The 27,251-nt window shown below is 43.1% G+C and overlaps 1 protein-coding gene across 1 annotated transcript in view; it reads left to right on the top strand.

The window, feature by feature from the left end:
• ENKD1 (enkurin domain containing 1) overlaps nucleotides 1-27,251 on the top strand; it is an 88,036-nt gene that overhangs the window by 46,055 nt on the left and 14,730 nt on the right. The window contains exons 3-8 of the mRNA XM_029608835.1: nucleotides 7,025-7,249; nucleotides 8,198-8,370; nucleotides 24,216-24,304; nucleotides 24,351-24,381; nucleotides 25,263-25,280; nucleotides 25,417-25,586. Coding sequence (XP_029464695.1) covers nucleotides 7,025-7,249; nucleotides 8,198-8,370; nucleotides 24,216-24,304; nucleotides 24,351-24,381; nucleotides 25,263-25,280; nucleotides 25,417-25,586 — 706 coding nt within the window. The remainder of the gene's footprint in view (nucleotides 1-7,024; nucleotides 7,250-8,197; nucleotides 8,371-24,215; nucleotides 24,305-24,350; nucleotides 24,382-25,262; nucleotides 25,281-25,416; nucleotides 25,587-27,251) is intronic.

Here is a 27,251-nt window from a genome sequence, read left to right as displayed (position 1 = left end):
AGCTGCTTGGCCCAAGGTCTTATACGCTGATTTCTTTGAAGACCTGGGGACATAGTCACTGCTCATGGCACTCAACTCTATTGCTGCCACACCCAGTTCTTTGTTTCTTTCTGTAATGGGAAAGGCTTGAATCCCTTTCAATAATTCCTCTTTTGTGAGATTTCCATGTTCTAGGTGAAATCCCATACTGACCACGGCACATAAATTGTTACCGGGAGCAGTGGTTTGAGATGGTAATTTACCTGGACAAATTGGTGATGCAGAATTAATGACTGTCTCAGGCAATGACAAATGGGTGTACAGGGAGTGGTTGGGGGGGGAAAGGGGTTGCAGGCAAGATGGAGGAAGGCTAGTTTTTCTGACCTCAGTGTTTTCAGTTTCCTGGGGCCTTTTCTCTGAGATGGACGCAGAGGAAGCCACAGGAGCCATGTGAGTGTGTGTCCCCAGATGTTCTATTTCATTTTCTGTCCCCCTTTGTTCATGGTTCTTTTCTGTGATGGGGAAGGCTTGAAATCCTTCCAACAATTCTTTTTCTGTAAGGTTTTCTTTCTCTTGCTCCTGCTGAAACCCCATGCGGACCACCCCTCCCATGCCAGGTTGTAGCTTAATTGTGCTCAAGAGCTGGTTTTCTAAAGAGGGCGGAGATGTGTGAATGGCTTGTGCCTTGGGTGTAGGTATGGGGAGCTGAGGATACAAAGAATTTGCTGGCTCTGAGGGATTTTGAAGATAGGGTGGGGGAAGGGTATTCTGATTGAGTCTGCCTGCTTCTAAAAGCACATGGTTTGAAACTGCTGTCTTTAAACTTTTTTTTTCTATGTGTTCGATGGCCTCTGTACATTTTTGCCAGATTAATCTTTGCTTTATGGGAGCTCTGGGAGCCATATGAAGACAATTGCCGATTGAAATCCATTCCTGGGTATTTAGAGTTCCAGAATACCAAGGGCAACGGCAAGCTATTTCACTTATTAATTTTTCTAAGTCCCCCAGGCTGACTTGCGCTATTTTTCTTCTGGTGATGAAATAATGATTATTGATTATTTTCTGCAGCTCCCTGGCATGTAGCCTCTGCTGTACAGTCAAATCACTGTCCATGCTTACGAGTGTGGGGAACAAACTTGCTGAGAAATACTTTAAAAATTACTAAGAAGTACTTTTTTTTAAATTATTACGATTGCAAATCTGTTGAACTGTACGTACCTTTAAGCTATGACCAGCCGAAATAAGCATGGAGTTTATCATCACTGTCGGGCTCACCAGAAGTAGAGTATGGAGGCCAGGAACACACTTGAGACAGCTTTCATCGCAGGCAGGAAGAGAAGGCAAAAAGGGCGGAACCCTCACGAGGCTCTTCCTTTTATTGTACATTCATACAAAGGCAGATGATGTGTCATTACATGATTGGCTACTTTCCCATAGCAACAGACGAGTCCCTACACTATTGGCTTTGGCTCAGGGGGTGTGCACGGATCATTTCATTGGCTGCTGAAATCTATACCTCCTGACTTTGTCCTGCCTCTGACTAGGGAACACCCAGCCCCTCCCCCAGGAATTCAGGGCTAAGCACAAGCCAGAGAAATACATGATGTCAGGTATCCTTTCCTAGGCAGAGAGGCTTAAGCACAAGTGATGCTTTTATTCAGGCAAATGTCAGGGAGAAGGGAAGTTAGTGTTTAACCCTGATGAAATGGCTTGCTGGCAAGCGCATATTTCCCACATATATACTCATATTCCAATGCATCCAACAACCTGGAATTACCTATACTTTCAAATGGGAAAGAAACATTTTCAGTACAAAGTCCTTCCCTTCGGTCTCTCATTGGCACCCAGGGTATTTACAAAATGCCTAACGGTAGTGGTGGCACACCTCCATCGTCGGGGAATTCAAATATTTCCTTACCTCGACGATTGGCTACTTGTTGCCTCAACTACTTCCCTCCTACGAAACAGTTTACTTCAAACGATCAATTGTTTGAACAATGTGGGACTTCTGATAAATTACGAAAAGTCTCATCTTCAACCTACCCAGACCTTAGTCTTCATAGGAGCATCCATAAACACCATTCAAGACAAAGCTTTTCTGCCACAAACCCGAGTAATAGCACTTACTGCTCTGGCCCACCATCTCATAAACCTTACAGTTACCTCTGCCCGCCAAATCTTGACTATCCTGGGTCATATGGCGTCATGTACATATGTCATCCAGAGCACGAGACTACACATCAGTCGCCTTCAATAGTGTTTGAAGCACTAGTGATCTCAGTTCAGGAGTCCCTTGTCCACTCAAATAAAATTGACGACCAGGATCTTCATTGGTGGATTCGTCCACCAACATTAACAGAAGGCTCACCACTGAGACCTATACGGCATCAATTAATTCTCACCACAGATGCCTCGCCATTGGGATGGCGAGCCCATCTTGCCAATCTACAAACTCAAGGATTGTGGTCACTCCAGGAACGAACTCTCCTGGAACTGCGAGCCATCAAATACGCTCTTCGAGCCTTCGAACACAAACTACTACGCCGCGTTGTCATGATCCATACCGACAACCAAGTAGCGATGTATTACATAAGCAAGCAAGGAGGGTCCCTACAAGCTCCATATATATTCCGGGATTCAACAATTCCAAAGTGGACAAATTAAGCCGATTTTTCACCCACATGAATGGGAATTGGACCAATCAGTAGCCGACCAGATATTTTCAATATGGAATCTTCCCCACATAGACCTCTTTTTGAAACAGAACGCAACAGAAAGTTTTCCCTTTTCTGCTCAGTTTACCCCAGTGTTCACAGATTGATACAAGACGCATTTCTACTAGATTGGTCTCAAAATCTATTTTATGCATTCCCTCCAATTACACTGATCTCTCGCACAATACAGAGATGCATCGAAGACAAAGCAAACTTAATTCTGATCACACCAGCATGGCCGCGTCAACCATGATACTCTTACCTGCTCTATCTAGCAATCTGCAAACCAATTCCTCTGGGGAACACCCCCACTCTTCTCACCCAGGAGCAGGGCTTACTTCTTCATCGATTCCATGCGTTTCTGAATCTCACTGCATGGAGATTGAACGGCTCACTTTCCAGAACTTAAACATCTCTCCACATCTCGAAGACATTTTGGTAGCATCAAGGAAACTATCTACTCGATTAAACTATCAACGAAAATGGAAATGTTATGCCGCATGGTGTTCTACTATGGATATAGATCCACTCACATGTCCACCCGAGAAACTACTCACTTATCTCCATGTCCTTTATACACAAGGCTTAGCCACTGCTTCATTATGCATTCATATGAGCGCGATAGCTTATCACAATCTTCTTAATGGAGAATCTATAACATGTCATGCTCTCGTTTCCCGCTTTATGAAAGGCATTCTACATTTACGACCTCCAATACCATGGGATGTTAACATAAGAAATTGCCATGCTGGGTCAGACCAAGGGTCCATCAAGCCCAGCATCCTGTTTCCAACAGAGACCAAACCAGGCCACAAGAACACTAAGAAGATCCCATGCTACTGATGCAATTAATAGCAGTGGCTATTCCCTAAGTAAAATTGATTAATAGCCATTAATGGACTTCTCCTCCAAGAACTTATCCAAACCTTTTTTGAACCCAGCTACACTAACTGCACTAACCACATCCTCTGGCAACAAATTCCAGAGCTTTATTGTGCGTTGAGTGAAAAAGAAATTTCTCCGATTAGTCGTAAATGTGCTACTTGCTAACTGTGCTAACCCAGTGTTATTTATTTATTTTATTTAACAGTTTTTTATACCAACCTTCATAGTAAATAACCATATTGGATCGGTTTACATTTAACAGGGGGTATAACTGAAGGAAACAATTCTTTTTAGATCAACTTATGCTACCACCCTTTGAACCAATGGACACTTGCCATCTTAGGTACCTTTCCTGGAAGGTACTATTCTTAGTTGCTCTCACTTCCGCAAGAAGAATCAGCAAACTTCAAGCTCTGGTTCACTACACACCTTACCTGGAATTCTATCATGACAAAGTTACACTACGTACACACCCTAATTTTCTACCTAAAGTAATTTCCACTTTTCATTTGAACCAAACCATATCACTGCCGGTCTTTCATCCTAAACCACATACAGATGACAGAGAGAAACGTCTTCATTCATTGGACTGTAAACGTGCTCTTGCATATTACAAACAACGCACTCATTCTCCTACCAGACCCTCACAGCTCTTCCTCTCATTTAACTCAAATGCACCAGGTCTTCCAGTTTCAAAGAGAACATTATCTTCCTGGCTTACAAACTATATACATTTCTGTTACCAGAAGCATTCGGAATCGTTATCTATGACACCCAAAGCACACCAAATTCGTGCCATGGCTGCTTCTGTGACCCATTTTCACGATGTTCCTTTATCAGATATCTGCAAAGCAGCCACATGGTCTTCACTTCACACCTTCGCATCCCACTATTGTTTGGACAAACAAACGAAGGATGACGCACAAATGGGGCAGACCATTCTCCAAAAGAACACTAATTAGTTTCCATATCTTCAGAACTGTCCACCTTTTATTGCGTATTGAGCGATAACTGTCATACCAATCAAGACTTAATTACTACGCTCAGTACTTCATCTGGGGACTCCCAGACAGCATGGCTAATTCAGCTGCTTATCTATGGGGAAAAAAGCAAGTTTGCTTACCGTAAATGGTGTTTTCCGTAGATGATAGATGAATTAGCCATGCTGATCCTCCCGCCTCCCTGGACAGTTCCGTCATTGCATACGTCTTGCTTTACCACAGACTGAGGAGCCTCGAGCACAGGCATAAGGATGGGCAGGAGGGAGCCCCCTCATCAAAAGACTTTGGGTGATCTTAGAGAGCTCCGCCACCTAGTGGCACGGAGGACGTACCCAGACAGCATGGCTAACTCATCTGCTATCTACTGAAAACACAGTTTACAGTAAGCAAACTTGCTTTTCTCTTCCCAATACACACACTCTTAACACGTGTTCATTCTCTTTCTCATACACACACATGCACTCTCATACTCAATGGCTCTTTCATCTTCACATTTATTTATTTATTTAACACTTTTCTGTACTGACCTTCATAGTAATAACCATATCGGATCGGTTTACATCGAACAAGGGTAAAAACTGAAGCGACAACTAAGAACTTGGAAGCTTAATCAGCTGGAAAGAGAGGTTAAAGCAGGCAGTAATTATAAATATAATACAATAGAGAAGACAGGTTAAAGCATAATGTGCTTAGAAGTACCAGAGTCCATCGTTCAGGCAGAGAATAAGACCATCGTTCAGGTATAGAATAAGGGCAAACTAGTGTGTATCTAGGGGATCAGAGAAGGCTTGGCGGAAGAGCCACGTCTTGAGTTTTTTCCTAAATGTTAAGAGGCAGGGTTCCAATCTGAGGTCTGAGGGGATGTTATTCCAGATAGATGGGCCTGCTATCGAGAACGCTCGATCTTTGGTCGAGGCATATACAAAGGCATGCTCTCACACTCGGTGGCTTTCACACATATAGACACTTTCTCACATAAAAAAGGCACTCCCTCACAAATATGCACACTCTCATTCAGTGGCTCTCCCTCACACACACACACAGTAACTCTCTCACACTCAGTGGCTTTCAAACACACACATACAGGCACTCTCTCACATTCAGTAGCTTTCTCACTCTTATACACACTCATTATTTCACTCACACAGACTCAGGGCCTCCCAATCTCTTCTCTGCCTCTTTGTGATGCTACAGGGTCGCGGGTCCTTCCTTTCGCCGCCGCAGTATGGGCTCCGCACTGGCTTGCAGGATTCATCTTCAGCCACCAATGGAATGGGCTTCACTGGCGGCCATGGGGTTTACTCTTTCCTCTGGCAGGCAATACAATGGGCTCCACGGCAACCTGCCAGATCAAGGATTCTTTTTGTGGCATGGATTGCAGCAGGAGGTGCATTGATGCAACGTCATCTGCTACTGATCTCGCGATAAGAGCTGAGAGATCAGCCCTGCAGTAGCAGGAGATGACGTTCACTTAAACGCGACTCCTGCTGCTAGGCCGCCTGTGGTCAATGAAGTGAATGGCATGGTCGAGGGCAGCATTGGCTTGGTTTATCCCTGCCTGACTCGAAAAAAAGAAACGCTTTAAAAAAAAACAAACAAAAAAAAAAACCCAAATACATAAAGGAAATTGGTTAGGGCCAGGGATTCACTGAATTCCTTCAAGTCACTGGCTACAAATGAATAAAGTCGAAAAGTTAACCGACAGCCGTAATTAAATTTGGACTCTTAAGAATTCTAATAATTCTGAGAAACTTGGGAGTGAAAGAATAGGCTGGATTATTTTTTTTTTAGCAAGACTTCTGACTATAGGAGCTGTGGATTAACTACTTTAAGTGCTTGGGCAAGTGGAGCTAGCTGAACATTTACCTAGTAAAACGTAATTGTCATAATTCACTGATAATACGTATGCATGTATACATTCACTCAGCAGGGCAAAAGGCTAATGGCCTTTTGACTGAGCTTCCTGGCATTTTGGCTGAAACTGAAAACCTATACAATATGGGGGTTAACACTGTACCATTCAACCCTATTGATGTAATGACTATTACCAAAGCAGAAAGTTTATACCTCCTACTAAAAATAATAATTAAAAATAAAGAAAATGTAGATAAAGACTGAAGGGAAGAGAGAGGGAGGAGAGCTGGGCCTGGAACTGGTAATACTGATTGAGTTCAGTGGGACTATATTTGGTAATTGGATAGAAACAATTAGGCTCTGTTATGCTATGAGCAACATTGCTGCAGTGGTCTGCAGTTTGTCGGTAAGTGAGAGTGCAGAAAACTTTGGAACAACTTATCTCTGATCAGTAGCCCAATGTTTTGGATTTTCTGACATTGAGAAGGAGTTCAGAACTGGTGATTGGACAGAGAGGCAGATGGAAGTTTTGGGACAAAACAACCATTTTAGATTGTATTCAGTCTTAAAATGAGTTTTCTTTCTTGTTAGCCCGTGGACGGCTAGAAGGGAACACATTGAAGCTGGACTTTCTCTCTGGGCCTTTGGAACCTGATCCCACCCTGTACCCAATGTGTTATAGTGCCCGTCCTGCAAATCCCCCTCCACGAATTCGCCCTAATGGTAGGGAGATTCTAGAAAGAGGGCAGAAAGGCACTGTTGGAGTCTTACTACAGCTGGAGGGAATATCGCTACACAAGGAATCTCCTCCTAAAAGTGAGTAGTTAAAGGAAATTCTCATGCTCAATATGCAGAACCTTTCATTGATGATATCCTCAAAGTGAGCCATGGATGGGAGGACTTTGGGGCAGTGCCTACTGCCCAAGGGAGGAAGAGAGAGAGAGCACATGACTCTGTAAGAGATTGTCTGTGGTTAGTGCTCACTACCCTGGAGGGGGTAGAGGTAATTAATAACTGTGTTGTGATTGTCTGAGGTTGATGAAATCACCAGCTGGAGAAAGGATAGGAAAGAATAGAGCAGAGGTGTCAAACTGCAATCCTGGAGGGCCACAAAATAGTTTTCAGGACATCCCTAATGAGTATGTAAGATACATTTGCATAAAATGGAGGCACTGCATACAGATATATTGAATGCATATTCATTAGGGATATCCTGAAAATGTGATTGATTTCCCACCTTATCCTTAGAAGTGGGAAAACAGTGATAATATACACAGTAAAAAACATTTAGCTAGTTGGCGGAGCAGATGTTTACCCTTAGAACTGGACATTTCAGGCTGAGAAATAGGATAAGGGAGTATGAGGCATTGGGAGATAAAGAACAAAAGACACAGCCAGTGTACTCTACCAGGACTGGGATCACAGGCTAGAAACATGGGTATCAACACTCAAAAGACTCCTGGGCCATCATTGTGCTTTATGTACATTGGAGTAAGTGTACATTTATACATACTGACCAGTTGCATTGATCCACAATAAGGGAGAGGAGCTGCATATAGTTTAGGCATACAATATGTGACAGTGAATTAGGGGGCTACTGAATGTTATTATCTGTGTTCTAAACCACTGGGGCCTTAGTAGTCCAGTATGTACTTCGTCCTCTGTCTCAGTGCAGACGCTGCTGTATATGAGACATGGCAGAAGGTGAGAGGGAGACCAGGAATCAACAACTTGAGCTAAAAATATGCCTCATTGATTCTCCAGGAAAAGATCCCAAGGACCATGAGAAGGAGAATGTACGGAGAATGAGAGAGATCCAGAAAAAATGCAGAGAGAAGGAGATGGAGAAGGAGCACGGCCGACCCAAACCCGTTAAAGCCCTGTGGAAGTCCCAGAAATATGAGAATGTGGAATCTAAAGTGAAGGCCAAACTTCAGGTACACTGCCTGTGTTCATTCCCGAGAAGAGGCAGCGGTTGATGCTCACTGTTTGGGAGTAACAGCTGGCAATTCATTAAAACAGAAGGAGGCAACAATCAGCACTCTTTCTAGTGGAGAGGGTAGCAGATTCAGAGAGGTCCATATTTAAAAGGGTTTAGCCAGATAATTCAGAAGTTATCTGACTAAATGAATATTTGGGCACATGTCTGGCTTAATTCTAGCCGGCTAATAAGTTAGGCAGCTAGAATTTAGACAGATAAGCTAGAGGTATTCCGGGGGCATAACTGGGAGGAGTTGAGTTAGCCGGATGACTTAAGCGGCTAAGTCTGCTCGGGCCAAATAGCTGTCATAAAGCTAGCCGGCTATCTATCTTTAAGATAGCTGGCTATATCCATAGTGCGGCTGCACTATTAAATTATGCCTCTAAAGTTAGCCTGATAAATTTATCTGGCCAACTTTGCTGTCTGGATTGTGTCTGAATATGCACCTCAGATTCAGTAACTTTATTGGCATAATTTTCTCCATCAACAAGCAAGGCTGAATTAGCCATGATACGTGGGTGATGTCCGATGGCACCAAACAGACCCTTCTCTCTAAGCTCATAGAGCTTTGCTCTACTGAGCATGTGCAAGAATTCCTGTGTGGGCATTGCCTCATGAGCCTCCCCATCTCAATTGGAATTTATCGTAGCTCTGCTAGACCTGGCTCAGGCCAAGGCATTCCTGCTGCAGCACATCAGAGATCTAAGCGAGCCAGCAGATATCAGCTTGGCACATGATGAAGTTGTTGAGCCACATGGCCGCAACCATGCATGTTATTCCCATGGCACACCTGTTCATGAAAAGAACCCTGAGATCCCAGTGATTTCAGATCACTCAGAATCTTCAGGACTGCATTCAAGACACTCTCTGTCGCTCCGGGACTCTGTCCTGATGGTGAGAAATTTCCAGTTTGGTGAGAGGGGTTTCCTTCCAAATTCCTCCAGTGCAAATTGTTCTGACAATGGATGTGTACACCCTGGGATGGAGAATGCATGGAAATTGGCTCAGCAGCCAGGGCCTTTTGGTCTGGCCAGAAACATCCACTTCATATCAACTTCCTGGCGCTTTAGGTAATATGGTACGCGCTATGGGCTTTTTAAGATCGGCTGTCCAACACAATTGTGTTGATCCAGATGGACAATTAAGTTGCAATGTACTACATCAACAAGCAGGGAAGTACAGGCTCGTACCTCCTGTATCACAAAGTAGTTCTCTCAAGGACCACTTATTTCGCTGGTCTGGAAAATGGGGTAGCGGAAAGACTGAGTCAATCCTTCAGACCCCCGAATGGTCCCTGGACTAAGGACTAGCAAATCAGATCTTCTGCCTCTGGGGAGGTTGATCTGTTCTTGGCCCCTTGGAACAGAAAAGTCCTGTTCCACATAAAGGACATATGGCCTCAGATGCTTTCACCCTCCATTGAGACCAGGGTCTTCTGTATGTGTATCCTCTCGTTCCACTGGTAGCGAAGACTTTGTTGAAGCTCAAGGAGGACAAAGAGATTATGATCCTCATAGCCCCTCATTGGCCGAGACAGATTTGGTTTCTGCTCCTCCGGGAGTTATCTGTCCGGAAACCAATCAGACTGGGGACTTCCCAGCTGTCATCTGTTGCGTCCGTCTGTTTCAGACGGCTGCGACCGCTCTGCCTAGCCTCTTTTTTACCCTTTTCCTCCTCCATTGGAAGAATGGCTGCCTCCGCTGCTGTTTGCTGAAACCCTCGGCGTCTCTGAGCCAGCATGGGTGTCCCCGTCCGCCATGCTTCTTCCTGAGGCCTCCTAGGGCACAGAGGCACACGCTTCCTACGTTTTTGAATACGTCATGGTGGGAACCTCGGGGGCAGCCCCACCACATGACATCAGTACCTCCGGGTATTTAAACCTCTGCTCCGCTCCAATTGAATGAGTTAGTACGGACTTCGGTTTTGCTACTCTGACTGCTTCTAAGCTGCTCGCTTGGATTCCTTACTACCCTCCAGGGTATCTCGCTCCTACAGAAGCTCTGGGTACTCGCTCCTTGGGGGCCTCTCGCTTCTATTCACCCTCCGGGGTTAATCTGCCTAACCTTAAGGACACTCGCTCCTCGGGGGTCCTGTCTGCTTTCTTTCTGGAACCCTCAACGCTCCTAGGTACTCGCTCCTCGAGGGCCTACTCTACACAGGGTATCCTGCATCTCAGACCTCTGGTCCCTCTCTTCATTCAACTACCGAAGGAAGTTATCAGCATTGCTACTCTGTGAGGATCTCTACGCTCCAGCTCTCTTCATCCCACCCTTCAGGTGCATGGCCTATCCCATGCTGTGGAACACTACCACACCTTTGCTACATCTGGGTGAGACCATCAACTACAGAGACTGTCTGAGCTTACTGTGTCATCACTGGACTACAGTACTGTCCGTTCCTTGGGCAAGATTCAGCTCTTTAACAGCAGTATAATAAAGCTTTCATTCCTCAGTGTCTGCTTACTAGAGTCTAGCCAATCGTGGTTCCCCATGGAGCCCCTCCCCGTGGGAGGAGCCATCACCACTTTGACCAAGAGTCCACAATATGCCACAAACACAACATCATCTCTCAGGATCAGGGCAGGTTGCAGCATCCCTATCTCCAGGCCTTCTTGCTTACAGCTTGGATATTGAGACGTTGATCCTGCAACCCCTCAACCTCTCAGAGAATGTGTCTCATGTACTCATAGCTTCCAGAAAGCCTTCCACTAGAAAGTCCTATGGACTGAAGTGGAGAAGGTTTTCCATGTGGTGTGAGCAAAGACCCTTTTTACTGCTCAAGACAAAAACTGCTTGACTACCTTCTATATCTCTCTGACACTGGTCTCAATACCAACTCCTCGTTCATCTTAATGCAATTAGTGCATATCACCATTGTGTAGAAGGTTAGCCCATCTCCGTACAGCCTATAGTTGTACATTTCATACAGGGCCTACTTTTATTTGAAGCATCCCCTTAAGGTCTCCCATTGTATCCTGAGATCTCAACATGGTGTTAGCTCAGCTGATGAAAGCTCCTTTCAAGCCACTGAGCTCCTGTGACCTGAAGTACTTGACCTGAAAGATCATGATTTTGGTGGCAGTCACTTCAGCATGCAGAATCATTGTGACTTATCCACCTTATACTAATTTTTTTCATGATAGGGTGATCTTGCTTTTACACCCTAAGTTCCTGCCTAAGGTGGTTTGGACTTCCATCTTAACCAGTCCATCATCCTTCCAACATTTTTTCCCAGGCTTCATGTCCACAAAGGTGAACAAGCCCTGCACAGTTTGGACTGCAAAAGAGCTTTAGTCTTCTATCTGGAGTGGGCAAAAGTCCATAGACAGTCCACCCATGTTTTTGTTGCTTTTGGTCAGAGCAAACTGGGAATCACCGTTGCCAAACAAATGCTATCCAATTGGCTAGCAGACTGCATCTCCTTCTGTTATGCCCAGGTGGGATTGCATTTTGTGGGTCATGTCAAGACTCACTCTGTCCAAGCCATGGCAGCGTCAGGGGCCCACTTGCGAGCAGTCCCCATGAAGATCTGCAAGGCTGCGACTTGGGAGTTCCATCCATTCGTTCACATCACTGTTTGGACAGTGATGGTCAATGTGTCAGCAGGTTTGGCCAATCTGTCCTTCGGAACTTGTTGAGTTGTAGAACCCCCATCTCTTACCACCTAGGGCCCGTTGTTTTTGTTCAGGTGGGCCCCTTAGGATATTTATATATTTTCCAAAAAGGCCTGTTGCCAACAAAAATATAGTTGTTGATGCCTGTTGGCAGCAGTTGTCTCCCTTTTTTGTCAGGGCACCACCTGTAGCTAGGGATTCCCTCATGTGTGAGAACTGCCAGCCTGCTTGTCCTTTCAGAAAGCAGAGTTGCTTACCTGTAATAGGTATTATCCAAGGACAACAGGATGTCAGTCCTCGTGAGACCCGCCCATCTCCTCATGGAATTGGATTTCCTCTTCATGGGTTTTTTCCTATAAATATGTTATTAGACTGAAGGGACCCTGTGTGATATGCATACTCAGAGAGGCTCAGCCAGAATTCTAGAAACTTTAACATAAGTTTTCTGTGCCCATGTGTGAGGACTGACATCCTGCTGTCCTCAAAGAGGACATGTAACAGGTAAGCAACTCTGCTTTCTTCACAGAATGTCTAGATCCAAGAAGCCCACAGTGAGTGGTTTCAAAGACTGTATGTGATAGAAAGATGTCCATTACCAACAGCATTATCTCTGTTACCACTACCATGGACCCGGACCATTACCAGGCAAACTGTTTATCATTGCGGCCACACGTCTCTGCGATCAAAAGTCCAAAGCTTGGAAAATGGAGGAACTGGATAAGATTCTGAGGAGCTGCAGTCTATCCTTCTCCTGGGTTAGGATCTCTTCATGCTCCCAGGTTGTAGAGTTGAGTAGGAACTCCCCTGAGAGATCTTCCCCGTTAGTGGAGTAGAGAGAGTCCTTGGGTCTAGCAAATCTAAAATTAAGTAAAAGAAATGCTCTGAGGAGCCGGAGGTGCATCAGGCACTCAAATAGCATTGATTGGCACTTTGATGAAGCCAACATACTCTGAGCATACTCTGATCCCAGTACTGTTGGCACATTGAGCCCCAGCACTGCCGACACATAGGGTTTCATTGAAGTATAAAGCAATGGCACAATAGATGCACAAGTCCTCGACTCACTTAGCATGCAATTTATCAAGCATCAGTGCCATTAATGTCTGAGTATTGGAACAGATTACTCCATCATCAACGCACCAGGCCGCATTGCTACTGACTCAGCTGTTTGCTACTGTTGCTTTTGTGCCTGTTCTCACCCTCGCTCCACCCTCCCTACCTTTGTGGCGACTCCCTTTGGCTCTGACGGCCAGATGCTGCCGCGGCTTCTCCTCGCCACTTCTTCCCGGAATCCCCAGGCTGGCCTGACACTGCGGATCCGCCATGTTCCTGATGATGTAAGGGCGCACGCTCCAGAGTTTGTACCGGCAAGGGCGTGAACCTCGGGGGCGTCCCCCCATAGTGACATCATCCGCTTCAAACTTAAAAGGTCTTCGTTTGCTACTTCGAATCGAGTTAGCAAGGAGGAAACTTCTCTGCTGCTCTGCCTCCACAAACTTACCAAGGGGTACCTGCTCCTCGGGGGCCCCGCTCTCTCTTCTTGATTTCAGACTGCTAAGACGGGATCCGGTACTCGCTCTTTGAAGGCCTATGTCCCTGAATGCTCAGAAGACTCCTTACTGCCTGGAAGCGATCGCAGACGTGAAGACTATGAGTTCTATTACAGATAAGAATCGGTACTCACTCCATGAGGGCCTATGTTCCTAATCTCTGAAGACTCCCTTCTGTCTAAGACGTTATTGCAGGTACGGAGATCGTGAGTTACTATTGCAGATAGGAACCAGTACTCGCTCTACGAGGGCCCATGTTCCTAAAACCCTTCACAGACTCTATTCTATCTCAGAAGCTATCGCATACCTAATTCTGGTACATTACTATTTCATATTGCAGATAGGAACCGGTACTCGCTCCACAAGGGCCTATGTTCCTAAAACTCTCCAAAGACTTTCTTCTATTCCAGAAGCCAACTCATACACAGATATTGTGAGTTCTTATTCCAGACTGCATATAGGAACCAGTACTCGCCTACGGCTTCTGTTCCTGAATATACTGAAAACTCTCTGTTGCATAGAAGCCATTACAGATATCTACAATTGTGAGTGTATCATCTACTACTGGTTATGTATTCTGCATATCCTGTCTACTCACTACCTATAGTCTCTCCCTACAGCTCAGCAACCCAGAGATCGCAGTTTCAGTATCTGAGAGATTTCAGCCCTGCCGGGCACATCAACTCACTACTGCCACCTCTGGTGGTTCTGCTTCCTGTCTAATAAAGAACTATCTGTGTTTGTCTCCATACTCCAGCCTAGCCGGTGGTCCCTCTCAGGATATCCTCCTGGGGGCGCTGCCATTGGCCCAAGGATTCACCAATTTCCACTAAGTGTTTATTCCTTACACTATTAGAGCGGTATCATACAGACTGCCACACTGTGGGAGCCAACCCACAAGAGATCATTGACCCCGTCTACGGAGTATTAGATTGCTAGTTCCTCCCCTCTGGAGGAGGTGATCCATAACAGATTGCTAACTCCTTAGCAGATTCACAACAGATTGCTAACTCCGCCCCTTGGCCGCGTGATCAATAACAGATTGCTAACAGCTACTTGGCCAGTAACTCCCATATGGAGAGGTGGATTGTCTGGAGCAGAAGATGATATAATACACTTACCACACCTGAACAATGTCACCATACAGATTGTTGGAAAAGGCCTTTGTCTAGATATCCTAGATCCCATTTGTTCAGTAGTCCCCTTAATTTTGAACTGGACTCGTGCAGAACTTGCAAAGTCCAGAGGAGGTGCAAAAGGATTCCATCTAGGTATCAGAAGATGATGTTCCACCTCCAACACCTGGCCAAAGAACACGTCAGCCCTGAGACCAAGTGACAGAATTAGTGAAAACTTTCTTTATCTCTCTGGCTTCTAAGGATAAGCAGGGTAATCTATAACTTTGCCTTTACAAGAAATCAAATGTATTCCTATGAAGGGTCCCATTTTCCCCACTTAAAGTGGTCACTCCAATAGATTCCCCATGAGATGGTCTAGTCCTAGCGCTTGCTTGTATCAGAGTCCAGCCAGTCTGAGAAGGTTCACACCTCTGAGGTGACCAAGGTCCCCTCCTCAGTCTCCCAATTCATCATTGGGATCCTGGATTAGGTTCTCTCTCCCCTCTGATCTGAAGAGGGTTCAACAGGGGATATCCTTCAATCCTCTACCTGAGCCTTCAGAACACTTGTCTCTGCTGGAGGACTTATTTTTATTCCAGATTTGTGGACGTTGGGTACAGCACTCAAAGTCAATGTTCATTAAGACAGGGATCCTCATGCAAAAATCTTCAGCCTTCTTCAAATTCTAGAGACTACATCTGAGCCAGTAGCCATTCCAGTCCATGATATTCTGCAGGAGCTACAAACAAGAATGTGGGAAAATCTGATTTCCTATGCCTCAGTATCAAGGAAACTAGACCTCAAATACAGAGTACAAAAATCTCCAGGATATGGAGTAGTACAGCTACCTCATCAATCAGTAATGGTAGAATCAGCTCTTAAAAGAGCCAAGAAGACAATATTTTCCAACACTTGACCAGGAAAGGATCCCAAGTTACTAGACAATTTTAGTAAGAATGTATTCCACATCTCCATCCTAAGTGCATGAATTTCTGCTCATCAATTCTACATGGGTCAGTGCTTACTTGATTACATGCAAAAGCTGGTGATACTGCCTCAGCATATCCACAACCATTTCCAGATGTGGAAGAGTGCATACACCATCTAATTTGGTCAGTTTATAAAGCGTTTGACACAACTGCCTGCTCTTTATCAGAACATAAGAAATTGCCATACTGGGTCAGACCAAGCCCAGATCAAGCCCAGCATCCTGTTTCCAACAGTGGCCAATCCAGGCTACAAGTACCTGGCAAGCACCCAAAAACTAAGTAACTGCCGCTTCTTGCAGGTTATCCCCACGTTTCTGTTAAGGGTAGTAACTGCTGCACCGTGCCGGATAAGCTTTACTTTTTCCCATCCTCTAGCCTTTAGGGATCCACCATGTTTATCTCATGCCCCTTTGAAATCCTTCACCGTTTTAAATTATATCCCATGCTACTGATGCTAGTAATAGCAGTGGCTATTTTCTAAGTCAATTTGATTAATAGCAGGTAATGGACTTCTCCAAGATCTTCTCCAAACCTTTTTTAAACCCAGCTACACTAACTGCACTACCCACATCCCCTGGCAACAAATTCTAGAGTTTTAATTGTGCACTGAGTGAAAAAGAATTTTCTCCGATTAGTTTTAAATGTGCCACATGCTAACTTCATGTAGTGCCCCCTAGTCTTTCTATTATCCGAAAGATTAAATAACTGATTCACATTTACCCGTTTTAGACCTCTCATGATTTTAAACACCTCTATCATATCCCCCCTCAGCCTTCTCTTCTCCAAGCTGAACAGCCCTAACCTTTTTAGTCTTTCCTCATAGGGGAGCTGTTCCATCCCCTTTATCATTTTGTTTGCCCTTCTCTGTACCTTCTCCATCGCAACTATATCTTTTTTGAGATGCGGCGACCAGAATTGTACACAATATTCAAGATGCGGTCTCACCATAGAGCAATACAGAGGCATTATGATATTTTCCATTTTATTCACCATTCCCTTCCTAATAATTCCTAACATTCTGTTCTCTTTTTTTGACTGCTGCAGCACACTGTGCCAACGATTTCACTGTGACACTTAGATCTCTTTCCTGGTTGGTAACTCCTAATATGGAACCTAACATCGTGTAACTACAGCATGGGTTATTTTTCCTTATATGCATCACCTTGCACTTATTCACATTAAATTTAATCTGCCATTTGGATGCCCAATTTTCCAGTCTCACAAGGTCCTCCTGCAATTTATCACAATCTGCTTGTGATTTAACTACTCTGAATAATTTTTATCATCTGCAAATTTGATTACCTCACTTATCGTATTCTTTTCCAGATCATTTATAAATATATAGAAAAGTAAGTATCCCAGTATAGATCCCTGAGGCACTCCACTGCCCACCCCCCTCCACTGAGAAAATCATCCATTTAATCCTACTCTCTGTTTCCTGTTTTTTAACCAGTTTGTATTCCACGAAAGGACATCGCCACCTATCCCATGACTTTTTACTTTTCTTAGAAGCCTCTCATGAGGAACTTTGTCAAATGCCTTCTGAAAATCCAAATACACTGCTTCTACCAGTTAACCTTTATCTACATGTTTATTAACCCCTTAAAAAAGTGAAGCAGATTTATGAGGCAAGACTTGCCTTGAGTAAATCCATGCTGGCTTTGTTTCATTAAACCATGTCTTTCTAAATGTTCTGTGATTTTGATCTTTAGAACACTTTCCACTCTTTTTCCTGGCACTAAATTCAGGCTAACTGGTCTGTAGTTTCCCATATCACCCCTGGAGCCTTTTTTAAATATTGGGGTTATATTAGCCACCCTCCAGTCTTCAAGTACAATGGATGATTTTAATGAGAGTTTACAAATTTTAACTAATAGATCTGAAATTTCATTTTTTAGTTCCTTCAGACCCCTGGGGCGTATACCATCCGGTCCAGGTGATTTACTACTCTTCGGTTTATCAATCAGGCCTACCACATCTTCTAGGTTCACCGTGATTTGGTTCAGTCCATCTGAATCATTACCCATGAAAACCTTCTCCGGAATGGGTATCTCCCCAACATCCTGTTCCTTAAACACTGAAGCAAAGAAATCGTTTAATCTTTCCGCGATAGCCTTATCTTCTCTAAGTGCTCCTTTAACCCTTCCATCATGTAAAGGTCCACCTGACTCCCTCGCAGGCTTTCTGCTTTGGAAATATTTTTAAAAGTTATTACTGTGAGTTTTTGCTTCTACGGACAACATAATTTCAAATTCTTTCTTAGCCTGTCTTATCAATATCTTACATTTAACTTGCCAACGCTTATGCTTTATCCTCTTTTCTTCTGTTGGATCCTTCTTCCAATTTTTGAATGAAGATCTTTTGGCTAAAATAGCCTCTTTCACCTCACCTTATAACCATGCCGGTAATAGTTATGCCTTCTTTACACCTTTCTAAATGCGTGGAATACATCTGGACTGTGCTTACAGGATGGTTTGGGTTTTTTTTTTAACAATGTCCATGCCTCTTGCACACTTTTTACCTCTGTAGCTGCTCCTCTCCGTTTTTTTTCTAACTATTTTTCTCATTTTATCAAAATTTCCCTTTTGAAAATTTAGTGCTAGAGCCATGGATTTGCTTAGTGTCCCCCTTCCAGTTATTAATTCACATTTGATCATATTATGATCACCATTGCCAAGCAGCCCCACCACCATTACCTCTCTCACCAAATCCTGCCCTCCACTGAGAACTAGATATAAAATTGCTCCCTCTCTCATCTGTTCCTGAACCAATTGCTCCATAAAACTATCATTTATTCCATCCAGGAACTTTATCTCTCTAGCATGTCCTGATGTTACATTTACCTAGACAATATTGGGGTAATTGAAATCTCCCATTATTACTGCACTACTAATTTGGTTAGCTTCCCTGGAGGTGGAGTTGATTCACAGTCAACGAGCAACAGAATCTGTTCCACCCCATCAACATGGCAGGGGTTTCTACCCCACTATGACCTTATTCCCAAGAAAACTGGGGGATTAAGACCTATCCTGGATTTAATAAGCTTGAACAAGAATCTGTTCTGGGAGAAATTCAACTCTCTTTAAACAGTTCTTCCCGACATCCAGATTTGTCCTCTGGGTTTGAAGAGCACTTTAGCTCATACCTATCCATACTTCCCACTGGCATTGTCTACACTTTATGGTGGACTCTCATTACCAGTACAAAGTATTCCCCTTCGGGCTATCAATATCACCAAGGGTCTTCAACAAATTTCTAGCTGTAGTACTAGTACACCTTCGTTGTCAAGACACCCAGGTCTTCCTTTATCTAATCGACTGGCTAGTGATAGTGACTTCTCAGGAAGGTGTTTTCACCTCCTTGCGGAAGTCAATTCAACTCCTACAGTCATTAGACTTCCTGAACTTCAAAAAATCGATTCTAGTTCCACTCAGAGATTAACATTCATAGAAGCATGAATAGATTTCCGGCAAGAAAAATCTTTCCTCCCCATCAGCCTGGATGAACACACTCTGTATCCTTGTATATCTATGGCTGAATGCAGATCAGACAACAGCTAGGGATATTTTTGTCATTCTGGAATACATGGCAGCAGCAGTTCATATAGATCTGCCTTCATATGTGACTCCTACAGTGGAGCCTCTGCTCCCAGTTGGACCTATTAATTCAGCACTTGACTATCTTGACGGATGTCTCGCAGGAAATGAAACAGGTGCTTTGGTGGTGGTTACAATCCTTCATCCTCCAAGAGGTGGCACCACTTTGTTTGCTTCCTCACCAAGTAGTATTAATGACAGATGTCTCCACAAAAGGATGGGAAACCAAGTCAGGCATCTTCCAAACTCAAGGGACTTATTTGTTTATAGACAATTTCTGATCAACCTCCTAGAACTACAAGTAATCAGATACTCTGACAACTTTCATGGGAAAGAACATTCTTTTTCAAACCAACAACCACATGAAAAACAAGGTGGCATGGGGTCATGGACCCTCTGCAGAAGCAAAAAAAATATGGGAATTGGCATGCAAACATCAAATTGTCCTGCAAGCAACCTACCTTCCCAGGATTTCCAGTACTTAAGCATATTCTGGAGATTGCCTCAGCAGAGTATTTCTCCCACACAAATGGTCCATGCAACAATCAACTGCAGACAGACTGTTCAGTCTATGGGGACGTCTAGCATCAGAGGAAAACAGAAAAGTGTAAAAATTTTGCTTCGTTCTTCCCAGCGAACTCATATCCACTCGGGATGCTTTTATGCTCATTTGGAATGGAGATCTCACATACGCTATTCCAATGATTCCTTTGATTGTGATTGCCAGAATGGTGCACAAAGTTCTTGAGGACTGGACCTGGATGATTTTCATTGCTCCAGCATGGCCCAGCCAAGTTTGATTTGCATACCCGGTACACTGTATAGCACCCTTCCAATCCATCTCAGGGCAGATCCATTGTTACTAACTCAAGAGGAAGAACATAACATAAGAGCATAAGATATGCCATACTGGGTCAGACCAAGGGTCCATCAAGCCCATCCTGTTTCCAGCAGTGGCCAATCCAAGACACAAGTATCTGGCAAGTACCCAAACATTAAATAAATTACGAGCTACTATTGCTTATTAATTAATAGCAGTTTATATATTTTTCCTCTAGGAACTTATCCAAACCTTTTTTAAACCCACTTACACTAACTGCTGTAACCACACCCTCTGGCAATGAATTCCAGAGCTTAACTATGCGCGGAGTGAGAAAGAATTATCTTCAGTTTGTTTTAAGGATATCTATATTTTCTGAACTTTCCCTCCCTCCTCCTGACAGCAGGATATTGAATGCTCAGTGATCACACTTACCCACATAGGGTGATGATATAATAGTATCTGCCAACAAACCATCTATTAGGAGAGCTTATGGTTTTAAATGGCAATGGTTCTCATCTTGGTGTATACAGACGTCCTTGGTCCCATCTGCATGCAAACCAAAAGACCTACTTACTTGCTCTCTCGGATCTCAGTAGTTCATCAGTGGGAGTTCATTTTGGTGCCATAGCAGCCTAATCACTTTCAAATTGAGGGTAGGCCAATCTCCACTCATCTGTTGGTATCCAGATTCATGAAAGGCTTATGGCATACTAAACCTCCAGTGGTCAAACTTTCTGTTCCATAGGACCTGAATGTAGTTCTGACACAACTAATGAATCTATCTTTTGAACCACTGAAGTTGGCTTCTCTCAAATTTCTAACATGGAAAGTAGTATTCCTAGTTGCAGTCACTATATGCAAGTCTTCCACAATAAAGTGGTGCTTCACATGCACCCAAAGTTTCTACCAAAGATGATATCAGTTTTTTCCATATTGATCAAGCCATTCTCTTATCTATGTTTATATCCAAGACCAAGGAATGAAGATGAAAAGTGCCTTCATTTCTTAGACTGTAAAAGAGCCTTGGCTTACTACCGGAAAAGGACTCAGTCACATCATCAGGCCTCACAGCTATTTGTCTCTTACAATCCTAACCAATTGGGCTTAGCCAAACTAAGATTATCCCCTTGGCTAGCAGACTGTATTACACATTGTTATGCACTAGCAGGCATCTGGATCACAGACTATCTTAAAGTTTCATCAAGTGAGAGCCATGGCCACATCAATGAGAGCAGTACCTATTTGAAGACATCTGCAAAGCTGCAAATTGGTCATCAGTGCACACCTTCAAGTCCCATTACTGTCAGAACAATTTATCAAAAAATGACAGTAAATTTGGACATGCAGTTTTGCGTAGCCTTTTCACCCAGTAGTTCACTCTCCACAGTGGTCTCCAAGTTGTTTATTCAGTAAACATTCCGCAGCAACCCTCAACTTGGGACGTCCCACATGTCATAGCTAATTCAGCCCTATTTATCAATGGAGAAAGCAAGTTTGCTTATCATAAATGGTGTTCTCAGTAGACAGCAAGGTGAATTAGCTATGTTAAATACCCATCCACCTCCCTGGAAAGTTGATTACTTAGCTAGACTTAGCCCCTTCAGTCGATTATTAGAGCTCATGAAGTAACACCCTAGCAGGAATTCCCGCACATGCTTAGTAGAACAAAAATTCTATGAGCTTAGACAAAAAGTTCCGTTTGGCACCATCAGATTACATCACCCACGTGTCATGGCTATTTCTTTTTATAGGGAACACCATTTACGGTAAGCAAACTTGCTTTACAAGTGTTGCCAAAGTAATATACAGAATGATTACAATTAAAAAGTAGCAAAAGAAAGGAAAAAAATTACAAAATGGTCGTAAGTGAAATAAGAGGTACAGTATCAAGGACATGTCTCAGGTTTAGGTGATGTTTTTGTCCCTTTCAGGTTTCATTTCTGGCCTGGTGGCAAGATACCACATATTTTGCTGTTATAGCAGCTAATTCTCCTCTTTCCTCCAGGGTTATACTTTTTTTTTTTTTTTTTTTTTTTTTAAGAAAGTCTTGGATTTTCTCTGTCAGCTTTGGGAAATGTGCATCTCTGATCTCCTTTGTATTTTGCACAGAAGGAAGTGCATTTCTGTTTCTATTTCTCCTGTGTTGCATTGCATACAGTCTGTCTGCTGGGGCTTCCAGTTAAGCTTTTGTCTGCATCGTTCTATTTCTAGTCTGTGATCACTTATTCTGTATTTGGTGAAAGTCTGCCTTTTTGTATTTGTGACTGAGGTGAGGTATTGTGCTAGCGTGTATCTTCTGTGTAGGGATCTGTAACAATCCAGGTTGTTCTGTTTCCAAAGAATAGATACAGATAGGAAGTGGTCCCAAGGCAATTGAAATGGTATGGGGTCTGCACTGGAAGACTTATAAAATGAGACTGAAGGCCCTAAATTTGTATACCCTGGAGGAAAGGAGGGACAGGGAAGATATGATACAAACTTTAAAATACCTGAAGGGAATGATGCACAAAAATTGAACCTTTTTGAAAGGAAAGAAAGCTGTAAAACTACGGGACATTAAAGGAAGCTCCAAGGAGGTAGACTCAGGAACAACATCAGAAAATATTTTTTCACAGAAAGGGTGGTGGATGCATGGAATGCCCTCCAGGAAGAAGTTGTGACAACAAAAACAGTAATGGAATTCAAAAGAGCATGGGATAAACACAGAAGATCCCTAATATCTATAGGATGGAAATGAAGAAAAGGGTAACCTATGATAACTGGGATAACCTGCACAGAGTGGCAGTTACTACCCTAAACAACTTGCTGGGCAGACTGGATGGACATTTGGGTCTTTTTCTGTTGTCATTTACTATGTTACTATTCTGCTCCTCTCAATAGGAGGTATATTGGTGTCCTAGGGCACATTGTAATATTTGAATTGCCATCTTTACGTATGTAGGGTTGTAATTTGAGTTTTGGGTGTTAGTGCTGGATTGGTATGGCAGGTTTGCTACCTAGGTGTTGAGTGCATTTTTTTCCAGGGTTGTGTTTCACAGAGAGCCTGGATGTGGAGGAAGTTTGTGTTGCTGTTATTGAGATGACACCAGAATTTAAATATTCTTTTTTTGTATGGTGAGTAGAAAGGAAACGTGTATTAATTTTGCTCATCATCCATAATTAGATGTGTTTCTGTGGACACAGAGTGTCTATTTATAAAACTGTAGGATTTCTATTGCGCTTCTTGTCCATTCTGTATAATTTTAGGCTAATGATAGACCCCGGACCTCACTCCCATATAAGAGGATTGTTTGAATGATAGTTGAGTGATACTATCAAATAATTTTTATAGGGCTCTTAGAACTTTTTCTTGTAGTGTTTTTATAGCCATTTAAAACTCTCAAGCCAAGGTATGTATAGCCTAAGGTATGCTCAACTTCTTTATTTAGGAATTATTTAAATTTGTGTTGGACATTTTTTGGCCTTTTCTGGAAAATCATAATTTTTGTTTTCTCCAGGTTTAGTTGTAGACTGTAGCAGGTTTAAATCCTCTTGTAAACCTTCCACGGTGAGGGTCAAAATGACTAAATTATCTGCATATAGCAACCATTTAAGTCATTTAGTTTTAGCTGAGGAGCTTTCTAGTACTGTAGGGAGATCATTGATGTAGATGTTGAGATCTCTGTCTCATTCATCATTCATGTCTAAAGCTTTTTGTCTGCTGATGGATGAATACATGGATTTAATTATGGTATAGTTCTAGTTTGTAGTAGTTTAAAGTTGAGGCCAGGGTTGAAGGCTTTGTAAAGTCAATAAAACATGCAAATATCTCCCTGATGAGGTGTTCTTTACATGTTTCTTGATCAGTGTTTGTAAGGTAAAGATGAGGGCCTCATTATTTAAAAATATGCTTCTGAATATCCGTGTACAAATTGCTACTTAGCTGGATAAGTCTTATCCAGCTAAATTATTCTAATCATAAAAACATATAATATGACAGCAGAAGAGGATGGTAAGGCCTACTAAGTCTTCTCAGTTTACTTTCTGGTTCCATTTCTGAAGACCCCAGGATACCCTGCAATGCTTTTTTATTTCTCTTTAAGTAACTATGTTCAAATTTTATCACTTAACAGGAAAGCTCTCTACCTTCCAACCTGGAATCACATAAGTTCCTGAAAGCTTATTCCCGCTGTGGCTCTGGCATTCAGCCCAAACGGTCATTGTCCCTAAATCACTCACGGACAGGGGTTTTTTCTGCAAACAGAGAGTCCTCTAACAGATGCCAATGGAGACCCACAGGTGAGCACATGTAGAGGGTAATTTTATAATTCTGTAGATAAGGGTAAAGTCTACGTGTAACTTTTATGCATAAATTTGCTTTGAAAATTCCCAGACAAGTGCTCTGGTATGCATGTTAACTTGTGTGGGTTATTTTATGCCCATTCATTTTTTAAATAAAAAGTATGTGCACAAGGCCCAATTCCACCCCCCAGAAATATGCACAAAATTTAGTGATATGCATACCTTTACATGCATTGAGTTCTGGATTATTTTATATGCATAAAACTGGATTTTATGTCCATAAATTGCTTTAGAAATTCACCCCATAAAAGGGCTGGTCGAGCTGGGAGTTCTCCAGAGATCATAATCCTGCTTTGGGCCAGGACTCCTCTAGCTGTAATTCTGCCTTAAGGTAGAATACTCCTTGGGCTGTAAATCGCCTCAATCCTAGATCACTGACCGCAGCCAGTGGAAAAAGCCAGTAAAAACAGAGCTACTTATCACTGTGCCTTTAATGTTCTCAGTGCAGCTTATCAGGGGCTTGTATGGCTTGTGAAAGCTGTACATGTGGCTACAAAGTACAATAGTTTTATAAATGGACAGAACCTGGTGGTAGTGGCATCAATCTCAGACAACCACACCCAGGTCCACTGGCTACCTCAACAGGCCCCAAAATCTCAACATGTTATTAGTGTATGGAGAGAATGGCCTACCTGTTTATGAATTAGCTAATTTTAATGAGCCATCATCTGATTCACTGAGGGATGCGAATGCAAAGTGAAAGCTGTAAGGTTAGTAGAGGGATTCTTGAATAACAGTTGCACCAGGGGGCTTTGGATATGCTGGTGGCTCAGGCACAGTGCCAGCAGAGAGCAAGAGGAAGAGATTGCTTTTAAAAGGAGAATGGCAATTCTCAAGTATTACTTTATTAGATTAGCAGCCCGGTTCTTCTCATTTTACAGTATATACAGCCCTCTGATGGAAACGGAGGATTCTGAAAGAAGGATGGCCATTCTGTCTTTAACACTATGCTCTCTTCTTTCTCATCTTTAGATGCAGATTAAAGGCAAGAGTATTGACTTTGTATGCCATAATGCACAGAATGCAAAGAGGGTACAGATGAGACGTTCCCAGTCCCTGCAGACACTGACAGAAGTACTGAAGCAGAAACAGAAAAAGCAGGAAGAATACAATTCCAAACAGAAAGGCCATGTACCCCAATAGTAAGTATAAAAGCAGAATTAGAACTTGCATGTATCTGGTAACAAATGCAGGAGCAGCCCTTTATTCTATACAAACCTTCCCTTCCAGTCTCCCCCATTAGATTCTGTCCCCTATTTTTCCCATTTTCACTTCAATCACCTTTCCCCTTCTGCTTCTCTCTTTTTTTTTTTTCTCTCGAAAGTTATCAAGTAGAAATGAAACCTTCACAGGGACAAGGCTTCACAGTGGCAGCAAATGTTTGCCTGCACTAACCAAGTAGTGACATTAATGTCAAAAGTAAAATACCTTTAATCAGAACTTATTCAAAGTTAAGCAAAATTGCTTATCTATAACAGGTATTCTTGTTGTCAGCAGGACAAGTCAGCCACAGAATTGTTGCATTGGAAAGCAACAATGAAGTTGAAAAATTTTGTTCCATCCTATGGAGAAATCCAGGTCCACTCCAATTGCTTCTAAGCTAATGTGGGATGCAGACCTGCTGAATGTATTTCCGCAACTGTAGTTATTGGCAGGAATTGCCCTAGGATTCGGCAACTGTAGTTATTGGCAGGAATTGCCCTAGGATTGGGCAAGACTTTTCCTCATTGTCCCAGCATGACTTAGTCAAGGTGTGGTTTCTCCTATCTCATCCAGTTGTTGATCCACTTTCCGATTTCCTCTGGGAGTCAAGCCCTTGCTGCTAACACGGGAGTAAAATTGCTATACCTCCCAAACCTTTCCTCAAAATTTGATGGCAAGGATGTTGAGCGCTTGCTAGTCTCCTCTTTTTTGCTGTCCAAAGAGGTGAAGGTCATTATCCTTTTGGCTAGGAAGTCATACATCTGAGGGTTGTACAGGTTTTAATGGAAGATATTTTCATCCTGGTGCCAAGTAGGCTCTATTTTCCTTTTGTCTAATACATCAATACTTATTCTCCCTTCCGTTATTGGGTCAGAATTCTGATCTTGTTTCATTCATGGATATCAAAATGTATAGAGGGTTGTGGCACGTAAGCCTCCAGTTTCAAAAACCTTCTGTTTCATGGGTTCTCATAGGACAAGCAGGATGGTAGTCCTCACATATGGGTGACATCATCAGGATGGAGCCCAATCACGGAACACTTTTGTCAAAGTTTCTAGAACTTTGACTTGGCACACTGAGCATGCCACTAATCCTGCACCCAGAAGGGGTCCCCCCTTCAGTCTCTTTTTTTTTCAGCACAGCAATAGCCTCGCGGATTCAGGCGCTCTTACTTAATTCCTGACAGGAATTATTTCCTCACGGAAATTTCAAAACTTTCACAAGCTTTACCCCATTGGGGTCACCCTTTCGATGTCTGTACCCGTTTTTCGATAAGGTAAGCATTACCTCTTTCTTTTCGGTCGGTTACCAACAGGTTTTTTCCTTCTTAGGCCTACGGTCACCGACCATGCTCCGGCCTAACATTTTTCTCTCACGATGGCAACGGGTTTTCGCAGGTGCCCCGACTGTCCTTTGACAATGTCCATCACCGACCCGCACCAGGTATGTGTGTTTGTTTGGGCCCTGCTCACGATGTCGACTCGTGTACCGAGTGTGCCCAAATGACTCTGAAGGGCTGCCGGGCCCATTTGGAAAAGATGGCGTTTCTCTTTTCTTCCAAACAACTCACGCCATCGAAGGACTCCACGTCTTCGACACCGTCG

Source organism: Rhinatrema bivittatum, chromosome 7, assembly GCF_901001135.1.
Source record: "Rhinatrema bivittatum chromosome 7, aRhiBiv1.1, whole genome shotgun sequence".
In the NCBI taxonomy this organism is placed as follows: Eukaryota; Metazoa; Chordata; class Amphibia; order Gymnophiona; family Rhinatrematidae; genus Rhinatrema; species Rhinatrema bivittatum.
The sequence above is the reverse complement of the archived record's forward strand: the minus strand, read 5'-3'. Positions and strand labels throughout refer to the sequence as shown.